At 41.4% G+C, this 14290-nt stretch overlaps 1 protein-coding gene across 5 annotated transcripts in view; it reads right to left on the bottom strand.

The window, feature by feature from the left end:
* Window positions 1-14290, bottom strand: part of angpt1 (angiopoietin 1) — a 219869-nt gene that overhangs the window by 37980 nt on the left and 167599 nt on the right. For all 5 annotated transcript variants that reach the window (XM_037794941.1, XM_037794940.1, XM_037794942.1 and 2 more), the window contains 3 exons: window positions 4333-4488; window positions 3168-3289; window positions 1724-1956 (listed from right to left, as the gene is read on the bottom strand). In XM_037794941.1, the coding sequence (XP_037650869.1) occupies window positions 1724-1956; window positions 3168-3289; window positions 4333-4464 (487 nt within the window). In that variant the 5' untranslated portion in view covers window positions 4465-4488. The remainder of the gene's footprint in view (window positions 1-1723; window positions 1957-3167; window positions 3290-4332; window positions 4489-14290) is intronic.

Below are 14290 nucleotides of genomic sequence, written 5' to 3' on the forward strand. Positions count from 1 at the left end.
CCTACATCCCCTCTTGTTGCTTCCTGTCTGATGGGAAGAAGCGGTGTGGGGTCTCGAGGCGTCTCTGCAGGAAATCCACAAATGGAAATGAAGTTGCAACCAATCCCCCGACACGGACATTCATGTCAAATCTCCTGTGACCAATGGGATTTAAGGCCAACGTTCAAGGATCAAGTGGGTTCGGCGTTTAAACGGGGTAAATGAGTTCACGGCGTTTGACCGAACAAGAGGGGTTGCAGTGCTGTCGGGTCAAACGTAGGGCCAAAAGGGAAATCCCTGGGCTCGTATTAACAGAAGGGAGAGGCTCAGAGGAATTAAATAAGCCTATTACTTCATAACCAGCCGTGCTTGACGTTTCAGTGAAGCTGCAGACTTTATGAAGTTGAAGCGTGAAAAGTGATTGTTGCAAAAAAAAAAGAGAGAGAGCACCATGCTGGTTTATGAGAGGCACCAAACGTCTTTAACGGGAGCACGCCGGGTTACAATAAGAGCCGTGTTTCTTTCTTCATGCTGCTCTCAATGATGCAGAGTTTAATAGCCAGGGCATCCCTGTGTCTCTCACTATGGGGTGAGGTTTATAGAACTGGTGTCATCATAACTTCATGAGGATTGTAAAAATCAAAGATGGTGTAGCTGTAACATCTGACGAGAGGAAGGAAGTAATCCATAACAAGTAGAGTGCTGCGTCACAGTATAAGCCTTGAACAGCCAATATATAGATTTTGCTTTGCACATTGTGGTCTAGCAGGGGACGATAGGGATTTTTCTTGGGTTGGGGTCATCGCTAGTGGGGGTAGACAAACTTTTGATCAGTCTATAACAAATCAACAGATGACTAATGTGTATCCAACAAACCTTTGACTTCCCTTTCCCTCTCCCCTTGCTGTTTTCCCAGAGTTTTGATTCCTCTGATTCTCTCCCAGTCCGTGCCCCAATCACATTTCAAAATCCATCCACTATATTTATTAGAAATAGCCTCGTGTCACTTCTGTTTGTGATTTGTGGGTTTTAAATTATGTACTTATTCCACATATTTTTCAGTTTCGTCTAAACAGAGAGCGAGAGAGAGGAGCAGACACATTACACAGAGAGAGAGAGAGACAGAGATAGATAGAGAGAGAAAGAGATAGAGACAGATAGCTCTATAGTAAACAGCAGAGGAGCAGATTCGCTTGTTGAGAAATGCACTTCTGATGTGAACAGCCAGGCTTCATCTTATGCAATGATTAACAGAGCGTGACGCTTCGCGATGCTTCCGTTCTCTATGTGAACCCGCTGTAAGTGAGAAGTCAGGGGATCAAGAAAGTTACTAAAATTCCCCATGAGGGGAACATTAACATCTGGACAACATTTCACGGCAACTCATCCAATAGCTGTTGAGACATTTCACTCAAAACTACAAATGTCAGAATTCAGAGCATCGCCAAAGTCAGGAGGCTTCATCCTCTGGGGTCAATGAATGTCTCTACAATTTTCATGTCAACAGACCGACCATCCCGAGAGCTAGCGTGGCTAAAAACATAGCCGCTATTTTGGCAATGTCAAATTAGACAGATAGATACTTTATTAATCCCAACAGGATTAAACACCTAAATTATCCACTGTAACCAAACACAGAATAACTTTTAGGGGACAAAAAGGTGTAAGAGGACATTTACACTTTGAATTGCTGAAGAAGCTCTAACCCTCTCAGCATGTGAGACGTTGATTCCAGTCAGCTTACCTCCATCTTTGGAGCAGAGGTTGAGCAGGTTATGGACGGTGTCCATCATCTCCTGCTGCTGTATCTGCAGGGCCGTGCTGTTTCCCGTGGCCCGGTTCAGCTGAGCTTCCAGCTCCCCGATGACCCCGGTCTGCCTCCCCACCAGAGTCTGGAGACTCCCTTTCTCCTGCTTCAGCGTCTCCAGCTCCTCATGGTGTCGCATCTCCATCTCTAACATCTTCTGCTCCAGGAGGCTGAGGGAAAGGAAGGAAACAAAAGGAAGAAAAGGTTGTTATGGAAGATGGAGAAGTTGCTAATTATTATGGTCCTTTAGGGCATCAAATCAGCTGGAATGAGATTTGTTTTTACAGATTTAAATGGATTGAATATTGTTTTGCAGTTGTTGTTGTTGTTGTAATATTACCAGTGGCTTACTGATTATGTAATGTGTTATCTGTTTAATTTTTTTTTTTACAGCATCATGCATAGGGGTCATCCAATTTAAGCTGAGTAGCTTAGGAAATTCCTCCACTTTTGACATTTTTCAAAACGTCCCTTTACTTGAAAACTATTTTCCCAGAGAGAGATATGGGAATAAAAAAAAACACAAGAAGTGAGCAAATGACAGAACTACAAATAACGATGTCTGTAGATTTGGTTGCCATGTGTTCCCTAAATAATATAAACAAACACTTCATCGTGCACTTTGTAAGACTCATCGGAGGTAAACGAATAAGCCCTCTCAGTTATGTGAGAATCACCACTGCACAATCTAATGCTTGAAAGATGATATAGGCTGACATCAAATTCATTAACTGATCATATGTTTCCCTCTATTATAGATTTGGTAAAGGAAAAATACAGACGACACGTACAGGATGGAATAATGTCATAATTGCTGAAGCTTAGGGGAATTGCCCTCAGAAATCCATCTCCATAAGCCTCAAGAATAACTTAAAAAGTCAGACTCACCAGAGGCTACGCTTTCAAACGGTGTTCTTTTTTTTTTCCAAAAGTGATTGCATAGAGTCTCTATGGATACTGCAATGAGAGATGTGGACCAAACCCTTTTAAACACTACATCATCTGAGACAATCCCACAGCACCAATCACTGTAAAGAACCAGATTTGGAAACATGAAATCCAAAGGCCATATTTTAAGTGGCTGATTTCTGCAACAAATGCTCAGCGGTCCAACATGGAAAGCGTAACCTCATTACAGAAAATACGAGCTTCCTGTTGCATAAACAACTGAATATTGTTCTGGAAAATGGACAAACTATGTGGTAGTCAATGAAGGCTGGTAGCAAGCTTTAGATTTTGTTTACGCAATCCAGCAGAGAACAGAAGTGCAGGCCGGCTTCTCCGTCCGTCGATGTATCATCTTTACTTCCTTCAGTCTGTCTTTGCTGCAGTATGGATGGTATCCAGTGTGTGTGTTTGCATGAAGCGTTTGTCTGTTTACCTGTTCTTGTCATGCAGCTTGCTGATCTCATTGGTCTGGATCATTAACTCTTTCTCCAACTTGTTAGTGGAAAGAGAATTTTCCAGCAGCTGGATCTCAAGCCTGGATGTCTGATTCAGGACCTGCCATGAAAAGAAACACACACACAGTAACATTAGTGAGTGTTCGGTCGGCCGAGAGAGAGAGAGAGAGAGAGAGAGAGAGAGAGAGAGAGAAAGAGAGCATGTATGTGACGGGGAGTAGCGTTAACGTTATAGCTGTGAACGTAGCAGTGCAGTGGGTGTAAGTTAGAGTTTATTTGTCGGTGAATAAATGCTACAACTCCTCAAGACTCAAGCCAAGTTCCTGTGTTTTGCATGCTACAATGCTGGTTAAAGTGAAGGGGGTTAGCAAATCATATTTTAGTTGCTTTATGTGAGGTGATATAAATGTAACTGATCATGTCAATGAGCATGTGATATCGTCTGATATCGATCGCAGGTCCCTGAATTGAATCAAATCGAAACCGTATCGTGGCAGACTTTGTGATATCGGCAAATATCGTATCGATGTCCAAAGAATGGAAACTGATGATTTACATGCCTAATGCATACTATGTTAGTTGCAGTAATACTGACTAATATCATGCACATGTGCACCAAAAACCCAGAAGAGAAACCAAAAACATGGGGCTTTATTTCGGGGTTTCTAGACACTGGAGTTAAAAACACACTGCACATTTGAGGCACATATAAACCATCGACTTTGTTTTCATTCCGTCAAGTGTTCACCCAACACATGGTAATACTTAGGAGATATTCATCTCTGCTATGATTAGCTTTTTCCTTTTTTTCTTACTTTGCAAACAGTTATCTTTTTAGTGCTTTAGCAAAAATTACCCACCACCAACTCCATCACCTCCTCCTCAAGCTCCTCCATATAAACACTAAAAGGAGCCTGAGCCAAATAAGTCAAAGAAGGGAGAGGCATTTATATAGCATCAGTATTGTCTTTGGCCAGTGCTCCGTAACCTTTTTGGGGCAATTGAACGTGGAATAGCTGAGTTAATGGAGCACAGGATGGATCCTCTTAGTGTGTGTGTCCATGAGAAAGAGGAAGACGTAGAGAGAAAACTGAACGGGGCATGTTTGAGAGCATTACCGCGAGTGTGTTTTCAAAGTGTTACCTGCGTCTCAACGTCTGTTAACTTGCGCGTCTGTTCAGCCGTTTGAGAAAGAAGGTTGGTGCCCATTTCCAACATGGCTGCTGTGTGGTTGTGGACGGCGCTCTGCTGCAGTTGAGCCATCTCCGTCTTCATGCTCTCTTTGATGTAGTTCTCAATCTGCAGCAAACAAAAACAGGTTGAAGGAAACTGATTAGAGATCACAGACATACAGAACACAGCATATATTCTACAATATACTTGTAGGTTTATGTACATATGTAGAGAGATTTTCAAAACCAGAATCATGGATCGTACTGATGACCCATTATTCCGAAACCCCAATTATGCAAAATGACAGCATTGGACCTTCACAGTTGCAATTTTTCTTTTTTCCTACCATGGCGAAGGCATGACCCGCCCTCTGGTTGGCTTACCCTCATATTCTTAACCTAAACCTAACAAATCTCGCTCCTCATGCCTAAAGCTAACCAACCAATCCAACATATGAAGACATTCAAGCCAAGGAGACGCACAATAATTAGCCATTTGCTTCTGTTTGTTCCACAGAGAGTGTGTATTTTTGGAGCAATGGGCTTTCGGAGCAATGGGCAGTTCCCAAAATAACTCCAGAAGTGGCATTACTTGAGTATTAAAGTTACGTGACAAATCAACATTGACTTCTGGTTTCACACAGGGTACGGCCTCCTGGGCGAAAGTCCTGTGTTTTTTAACCCGCCCAACCACCCCGACCTCCTCGCTACGAAACGTTTGTCGCTCTTTATATTTCCTGGTTCACAATTACGTGGATTACATACAAATTAATTACGTGGTTTATATATGAATTATAGTGCACTATTTTTGGTAGGTATAGCTACGAACAGTGTATGATAACAGCCTGGCTGGGTACACTGATGTAAGGAATTGTACTTGACCCCTCTTGTTCTCCTCTTGTCTCTTACATATTTACATTCACGCTAATAGAAAGTTTAAAAGATGCCATATAATGTACCTTTATCAAGAAACAAGATTCTTTTACTAGCTCAACATCAACATTCCTTTGGTTGCACACTGGAAAGGGTTACTTATGTACATAAGAAATGCACAAACAAACATATTTTTTCCATCATTTGAGTGGCACTCAAGTGAAAAATGGGTTTAGGCAATATAGGCCCAGCCAGATGTCGGTGGTTAGCTCGGGGTGGAAGAGGCAGAGATGAACAGATATTCACTGAAGCTTGTCTGGAAAGAATTCTTTCATCCTTATCTCCAAACACAAACAAATGACATGATGGAGGTTTATGTTGGAAACGATTCTTCATATGGATTAACTATATGGACCATCTGTGTACTGTGCTTCGGTTCTTTATTTCATTTTCCTCCCAGTGAATGTTAATTTAAGAGTTTTTCCTTTCCTTTACTGAGCTTAACTTTAACTTTACTGTGTCTTATTTGTACAGAGTGTTACATCATTTTGTTCCCTGGATTGTTGACTTATTAGATATAGAAGAGCTAGAAGGGTGTATAGTTACTTTTCTTTTATAAATAAATCTGACCTGATTGGATTTTAAGTGTCCACATGTTCGAAGTCTGAGCACACACTGAGGTGATTCAATAATCGGCCAGTGGGGAGATCCTCAGTTTTGCTTTGGCTCATCGATGATCTCTAACAGCCATGTTTCAGGAACGCATCAGCCAAGACAAATCAGAGTCAAACAGCACATCATCACATGTGTTGGTGTCCTTAGCAACAGTTCCCATCCTGTACTGTCGCTGTGGGCCGAATTAAACCGCTCACACGCTGAGAAAAGAGTCTGTGGAGGAAAGGGCTTTGTTGTGAGTTACTAGACACTTAAATCAGCTGGTGACTGCTGGTGAAGTCTGAATACATCTCTGCAGGTACACGTCATGGCTCTAATGTTAGTCCTGACGCCTGGTGATTTACCCCCACTGACAGTTCAGTCAAGGAGACCAGAAATCACACCATAATCATTTTAATATGTTTTTCAATGAAAATGAGAATAATGATGTAGAAATGGTCATTCTCTGTAATATCGCAAATCATTTCACAATTGCAACAACAGACAAAATATTCGCAATTAGATAGTTTTCAAAATCGTTCAGCCCTAATTACAAGAATATTCTGGCTCACCCCCCCAAGTCCTTAAGGGCGTTTTCATATTAGATTGATCCGTACCGTGCAAGAGTACGATTGCTCCCTTTCTCCACTCCCCCGGCGCTCAGCTTTCACATCAGTAATGTTGTTCCGTACCTGAGTACACTTACGTCATCATCCACGTGTGTTTGTTTATGTTAAGATCAGCTGTTTTAGTGGCGGAGCATCGTCAAACACGTCATTCAAACTTGACAGAAACAAAATAAAACTCACCAAAACCGTCTTGGTTAGTCTTTCCAACAATCAACAACTCTGGTTTGGTCAAAATAAACTCTTATTTCACCGAGTTTGACGTGAAAATATGCCGCCTCTACACGTTGTTTCCCCCCGCTGTCTCTCCATTAAGCTAAATAAAATAAGAAACATTGCGCAACCCCAATGCCTACTATTGGTAATACTTTAAGGACCCTCTCGCCAGCCTTCCTGCTTTATCTCCCACGGCCGTGCAGTTCAGAGGATGAGATTGGCACATGTTGCGCGCATAGATTTCAGATGAGACCGGCGGTGTTGAAAAAAGCCTGCCCTTTCAAAACTACGTAACATTAAATAGCGGTCCACTTCTGTATTTTGGTGCAATTGGCTTTCACACCTGATGCGAAACGTACCCGAGTACACATGAAACCGTACTCCAGACCACCTTTTCAAGTGGACTCGAGTACGAGTACGAGTACGAGTACGAGTACGAGTCGTGCCCCGAGTACGGTACGGAGCGTTCGCACAAATCAAACAAACTGGACTTTGGGGGAAAAGTGTACTCGGATCCAGACCCAGGTCCCCGATGTGAAAGCACCCTAAGCTTCCTGAGTAGGTGTAACCTCTGCATAGCTTTTTTTAAAAACATAATCTGTGTTATCTATAAAATTAAGGTGTCCATCTATATATCTCAGTATTTAAGACAACTAAACTTTTCAACATGGTGCTCTGTGTGGTTTTTCAGGGCTTTTCACTAAGGTCCAATCTTGACAATTGTATATTGGAGTGCCTCCAATTTATATTTGATCTAAAGATTAGATCACTGATTTAATAGCTTGACTGAGTATAGTAAATATATATATTGGTTTTGGGCCCGTGTTGGCGACCATAAAGTTTCTAAAGCTAACAAAAAATATCAATATATCTGTACCTGTTGGCACAATAAAATCTTGATAATATTTACACTGCAGATATTTCTAGTAAAACATTCACTTGCAGAAAAAGAGTAGCCTCTTTCATGCTTCTGTAGAGAATAGATGGACTGCAACATATCAATCAATCCAAGGCTGATGGACAGTAAACAGATAGAAACAGTCGGAACTCTTCGACGGAAACAGCCAGCTCTGAGTGCACGTCTGCCAAGTCGAATTAGCCTTTAAATGTAATATCCTCTCTTGGCAATGATATTAAAGTGAAATGTAACATTTTTTCGGGCTGGATTTCAGGCATAATACCGTTTCCCCTAACTGTGAACTACATAAGGCTGATATAAGTGTCACTTTCCACATAACCTCCAATAGTCTGGCCCGAGGAATTGGAAAGAAAACAGTGAGTCTGGAATCCACAAAGCTCAAGTAATGATGGATTACTCTGCCTGATAATGAACCAGAGAATATGACTGTGTTTGGAAATGGTTTTTAGTCCATCTAGAAATGTAATGAACTCTGTGGATTGTGTAGGTTGTTTTTACATCCTTTTAGGCCAAGGTTCAAAACGTCATCATAAACCCTTACGGCTTTATATATCTTAAAACAGCAGCTTTTCACTGCAGTTTACGCATCTACTGAGATTACTGTGTCCACTGTCTGAGGACGGCGATGGGCTTTAAGTCACCTTGAGAGAAAATGTATATGAAGGGTCAGACGGCTGACGGAAACTTAAGCCCGGCGATCGCTTCACAGTTTGTGTCGTAGGGAATGTGGCTGACTCTTGGCTGGATCTGGTGGGGGTCATAAATATAAATTACCAAGGAGAAACAAGATTACGCAAACACGCCCAATCATGTAAAATCAGCAGTCGGGAAGCCGTAAAATGGGTCTGCGTGGGTGTCGGGTTATTTAGATGGTTTCTAACCTCGGCTCCACTTGAGTGCTGTGCTTTTCCAGTCAGTGACTACCAATAGTAACACTTGTCAGCAATGAAAGCAAATACTCCCTTTCATTGCCAGAACTGAGATGCAAATTTGTGTCAATTGGGAATGGGATCGAGATGTTGAAATAAATACGAGTGCATGACGAGAATGCAATAGTTGTGGTGCTTTATTTTCTAGGAAGGCAGGAGGTTCTTATGCCAATGACTGATTTTCTCCAGAATATGTTGAAACTAAACCATTTGTAGTTGACCTGAAACTGGAACCAATTAATTTCAATTCATGGTGCTGATTTCTATGCATTTTCATCAAGAGATAGAGAGCCAATGAAATGACAGAACCAAGTGATAATTTTGTCTGATACCCGTAAATTCTTCTCACGAATGGGAATTTGACGAGAGACAGGTTTCAGTCCAGTGAACGTGGCTTAAAAGCTTTATGGTTTGGTAAGTCTCGAGATGGAGCCCACCAACTCAGGGTTAAACTAAAAAAAATAGGGTCATCTTTACCCGTACAGTCAGGTGTAACCATCCAAGGATGATGAAGAACAGTAGACACTGTGGCCACAAGTATCTTCACACTACAACCTAAAACTTGCAAGTTGCATTAATGCGTTAAAGAATTAGTTGCGTTAAAATGAATTTGCATCAACGTGTTATCATCACGTTAACTTTGACAGCCCAAATTCTGATTATAATCCTAATTATGTACTGTAACAGTGGAGAGAGGTCAGTAAATTGACTGAGTAATGTTTGTTATACAGCAATATTTACCTCAAGGTTGCCAACATTAGTCACCATAAACCACTGGTCATACCAGACCAAATAAGGCTGTAGCTGCAAAACCACTGAGTGCATTGAAGAGAGGAATGGTGCGGTTTATTGCTTCTAAATTCAGCTTTTCATTTGTAAAAGTTTAAAAATTTCAAGTTGAAAACAGCTTTTGTTGATTCCTCTGTGTGTGAACATTTCTTTGAAAAAAGAAAGAAATTTAAATGAAACTCCACTTTCATCAAAATAAAGCTAAATCTTTGTTTTTTGGTGATTTATAGAGGGACATTCCAGAAGGGGTAATAATACCAGAAACTACTAAATCTAGCCTCTGGTTTTACGAAACCACTGTTTGCAAAGCGAGAGTCACATAAACACAAGTTTATGTTTCCCTAAGTGCTACTTTACACCGAGGCATAAAGGTTTTAAGGTGGTGTGTTTGGCACAGCCTGGACTGCCTGTGACATTATTAATGATGCTGCCTGACATCACAACGATGGAGATCCATTAGTACCTTGACTGCACCCTCACAATGCCGCGTACTGCATGTACATACTGGTCCGTTTTGACGGTTTATGAGGTACTGTTAATCTGTTAATCACTTAACAAGCTGCTTCGGGGCTGCCTAGAACATAAATGACAAGCTGTACAACATACTGCATGTACCTGTAGCAGGATGCAGATTTTAAGAGCGAAGGGACCGTTGGTCGTACAGAGGGACAAGTGTTCACAGGCGAAAAAAACATCCATCAGCTGAGATTCAGAACATCTGATCCACATCATCGTGGTGCGGCTGCTAAATTGCCATCTCTTGAGAGCCAAGAACAGGATAATCCCTCAAGATGATACTCCCTCCTATCATTGTTATAGATTGCTGCAAATGTTTACCACTTTTCTGACATTTCCCATTTAGCCGTTCTAAAAGGGGGTCTTGATCTTTTTCTAAACAGCAGCAGTGGTGGTGCTGAGAGACACTGGGAGAGTTGGAAAGCGGTGGGTCTGGACTGTATAAAACACTTACTGCTCTAGCTCTGTCACATCTCTGCTTATCTCTGGCTCTGGGATGCATCCCTTACGCTCAGGCCTGGACCACTTTAACGGGCTACAGCATGAGGGGCTGCTACCCGCCGTCACCCAACCCCCGAAATCGGCACCTCCTGGCGCATAACAAGCCACCTTGGAATGAACGGCAGCAGATACAATCACGCCTTCTTATCGCCCACCGACAACGAAGGGTGAGTATGACACCCCTCTTTTAAACCTGGTCCTATAATTCACTCTAGTAGGGCTTTAGGAGGTGTTAACCCTGACTCACTGCCCTGTCACTCTCCAGTGTTGTATAATATACACATGGGCAACCTCTGTATGTATTCTAGAAAGCTGTCTTAGTCACTCACTGGCCTGTTTGTTTTTAAATCCACCTTGAAACAGTTTTAAGACTCTGTCAAGATCAGGTGAGTAACAACTCAGGCTGAACTCACAGTTGACCTCTGTGACCTTCACCCCGGTGGCCAACATCCAGGCCTTTACTCAATTGCTGCCACATTTCTTCCTCACATAGGATGTCAAGATAGAGAGAGTGGCAGACAGATAGATGAAAATATAACAAACAGACGTGCCCCATGCCTCCGTGGACAAAATAGCAGCTTATACTTGACTCTGTAATGAGGGTTTGATCAACTGACCATTCACTCAAAGTCTGATATAATCTTAAACAATCATTTTCCAATCATAGCTTAGCTATTACAATCATAGACTGTATATAAGAAGTAGACATAATCATCGTGACGTCACCCATTGGTTTGTGGACTGCCGTTTTGAAGCCTCGAGCTCAGCATTTTGGCCATCACCATCTTGGTTTTTGCCAACAGAAGTGACAGGAGAGGGTGGAGCTAAATACAACCGAATGCTGAATAAGACATTTTCAGGCGACTAAAATGTTAGGCCCCTTTTTTAAGAAGATTCTTAACAAGTCAGCAGGAAAAATTAAAAAGTCAGAGAGTAGTGTTTTCAACAAAGTCGTGGAGCTAACATTAGCTCACGACTTACAGCTACAGCTGATAAAAGCATCCGTTTTCTTTTCTTTTGTAGAATCAATGGATCCGTTGTTTCAAAATGTAAAAAATACTTTGAGTGGTAAATCTGCCATCGTCATCCCCGTAGACGGCATATGTGCTGTGCAAGACTGAAAGCCGACAGCCATAGCAACAGTAGGTGAGGGGGGGGTGTAGCTTAGCGAATGGTCAAATAGCATCAGAAACAGGGTCTGCAGTGAGCTGGGTGGTCCAGCCCGTCTCATCTCTGTTGTTCTGTCCCAATAGCCGCCTGTTGATCAGGACGTCCCTCGGCCAGAAAGACTGCCATCTGACAAACAACGCCGCTACTGCCAGCACCCGCCGCTCTAAGACTCTTTTCTCCTCTCCTTTTACATCTTTCTTTCTTCTTTTCTTCTCCTTTGTCTTTCTGTCAAGATGCTAATTGCGTTTTCGGTTGTGCATGTCCAAGGACATAATGAGCCTTGTGTACACAACCTGAAAACGAACCAACCGTTTCTCTGAATAAATTACTGGGTAAATCACTGTGCTTACTTGGAGGTGCCCAAAATCGTTTGGCAGGTTCAGAGGCTCACCATTTCAAAGGTTTTCTGTCACAATGGTTTGTCAACAGGGCAGACAATGAAAGAAAGTGAGAAGTCTTAGCCAGTAGTTTAGTTGTCGAGATTGGATGATTTGTTGGTTGTCTGTGGAAAAACAAATCACAACTTCTAACCTGAGGGCAAATCGATGTTCATTTTGTCAAATGGCCTCGTTAATCATTATTATATTATCCAGCAAACCACAAATTGTAAAAACAATGTCGAAAATGTGTTGTTAAATTTCAACATGTTGCAATTTTCGAATGACTAATGCGCTTCGTAAGCGGCCAATTTACAAAAGTTACAACAATAGAAAACCACAATGAAATAACAGTGCTGGATTTCAAGAAAGTCTGAGCAAATTGTGAACAATGTGGTGCTATATCATGATTTAGAAACACAAATTGGCAGAATTGTGGCGCTAGTTGAGTCAAATTTGAGATTTCAATGTTTATTAGGGTGAGGTCAAATATCCAAAAATATAAAAAGCCCTGAGAAATGAAAAGAGACTTGATGTAATGTTTCTGTTTTTAGTTTCCTTTGGGAAAAAGAAATGACGTATTTAAAAACATGATTATGGCAATTTGCTTTTACTGTTATTATCAGCACTTTTTTTCCTCAGACACAAAATTCACATTTGGTATTTTATGCTTGGCTTTTCTCCTTTATGAAGACTAACGTACCATCACCAGCAGAAATCACACCACATGAATGTGGCTTCTAGCTTGAGGACTTTTTAAATCAAGAACTCTGACAGTGTTATGTCTACCAGACATACCTTCAGTGATTAACTACGAGCCTTAGAGCAGGATGGATGAGAGAAAGTTGTCTGAACGCCTGTAATGTGTAAAATAAAAGCCAATTCATCTCAAAAGTCAAATGACTTATACAAATTAAGTTTTGACATTGTGTTATGGAGAGAATGAACTTTGCCTTAGCATAAAAAAAAAGTGAGATGGACAACGTGTTTTGCCTTGAACTTGAGTTCTTTAGCACTCTGGAGCGGGAGCAAGCACATCCAACAGAAATGTTTTCCTTTTCCGTTATTGATATTGGTACGGTGGTGAGGACACTTGCTTGTTTTTACGATCAAAATTCATTCCGGGAATGAATTTTCAGAGTTGGTCCAGACAGTGATAACTATGCTCTGACCAGATTCCAGTAGCAGCACGTATAACTCAAGTCATGTATGTGGAAGTTTCTTATAAATATCTGTAGAGAAATGCATACATTTGTTTTTTAAAAAGCATGAAAGAAAGCATTAAAATATACTCTACAGAGTTTGAGCCCTGTAAAGCAAACCTCCAACAACCCTGCACTCAATTTTCCCCAATAAAATCATGGACAGAATCAAAGCTGTTAGCAGGCTTCTCAATTTTAGATTTAATAAGCTGCATCAACACAGATTTTGTGAGTTAGCCAAACTACAAAATTAAATATGTTGCAACTCGAGCCGCTGTCAAGTTCACTCTGCCAAAGATTGTTTTTTTAGGAGTGAAATGCCACTTTTGATATTTTAAAATGTCTGCAAGGTTTATCTGTTTGATCTGTTCACAAAGACTAACAGAGTGGTACGTCTGTCAGTCAATAAACCATCTTGGGTTATAGGTACCTTCATGTTGTAGCTAGATTGCAGTCGAGTACTGACTGTACAGCTAACGCTAGTAGATCAATATTTATCAGGTCCCTCAGCTATACCTTAAGTACACATTAATAATTTAATCACCTTAATAGGGAGCTGAGCAGCAGCTTGATCTGTCTGTGAAACTACCGTTCAGACTTTCTCACTAAATTCAACAACTTTTCAGACCCGACTTTATTTTAGAAAAACTACCGACAAATTTAGCGACTTATTCAGACCGTCAGGGAAAAATGAGAAATATATTATATTGTAATTCATTCCCATGCATTCTGCTCAGAGTAGGCTAACCACAGTTCACGGCTCTTCTGCAAACAGCACAACAGAGATCTCCCTTTTCTCCTGCGCCATGTGCCTCTAAGCATGAATGTATATTTTCACAAATCCTCCACTTACACTCCTGCTCTCTGATGTCAAAATGGGCCCAAAAATTAATCCAATTAATTATGCGTATCTGGCCGTATGGGAGAGGAAGTGCTTGCATTCACCCAAAGCATGGGAATGCGGAACGAAACCCAAACAACCAAACAAACTGGGACCTGCTCATTCATCCAGAGGTCTCAAACGGCGAGTACCAGCAGAGGGGCAGTCTGCAGTTATTGTGACGCAAGTCGTCCAACATGGGAATCTTTCCTTCAGGGACACATCCGGGCAGGAATGTCCAACGCTACATGCTATGTCAGTCTGCCCCTTTTACTGC

Source organism: Sebastes umbrosus, chromosome 15 (assembly GCF_015220745.1).
Source record: "Sebastes umbrosus isolate fSebUmb1 chromosome 15, fSebUmb1.pri, whole genome shotgun sequence".
In the NCBI taxonomy this organism is placed as follows: Eukaryota; Metazoa; Chordata; class Actinopteri; order Perciformes; family Sebastidae; genus Sebastes; species Sebastes umbrosus.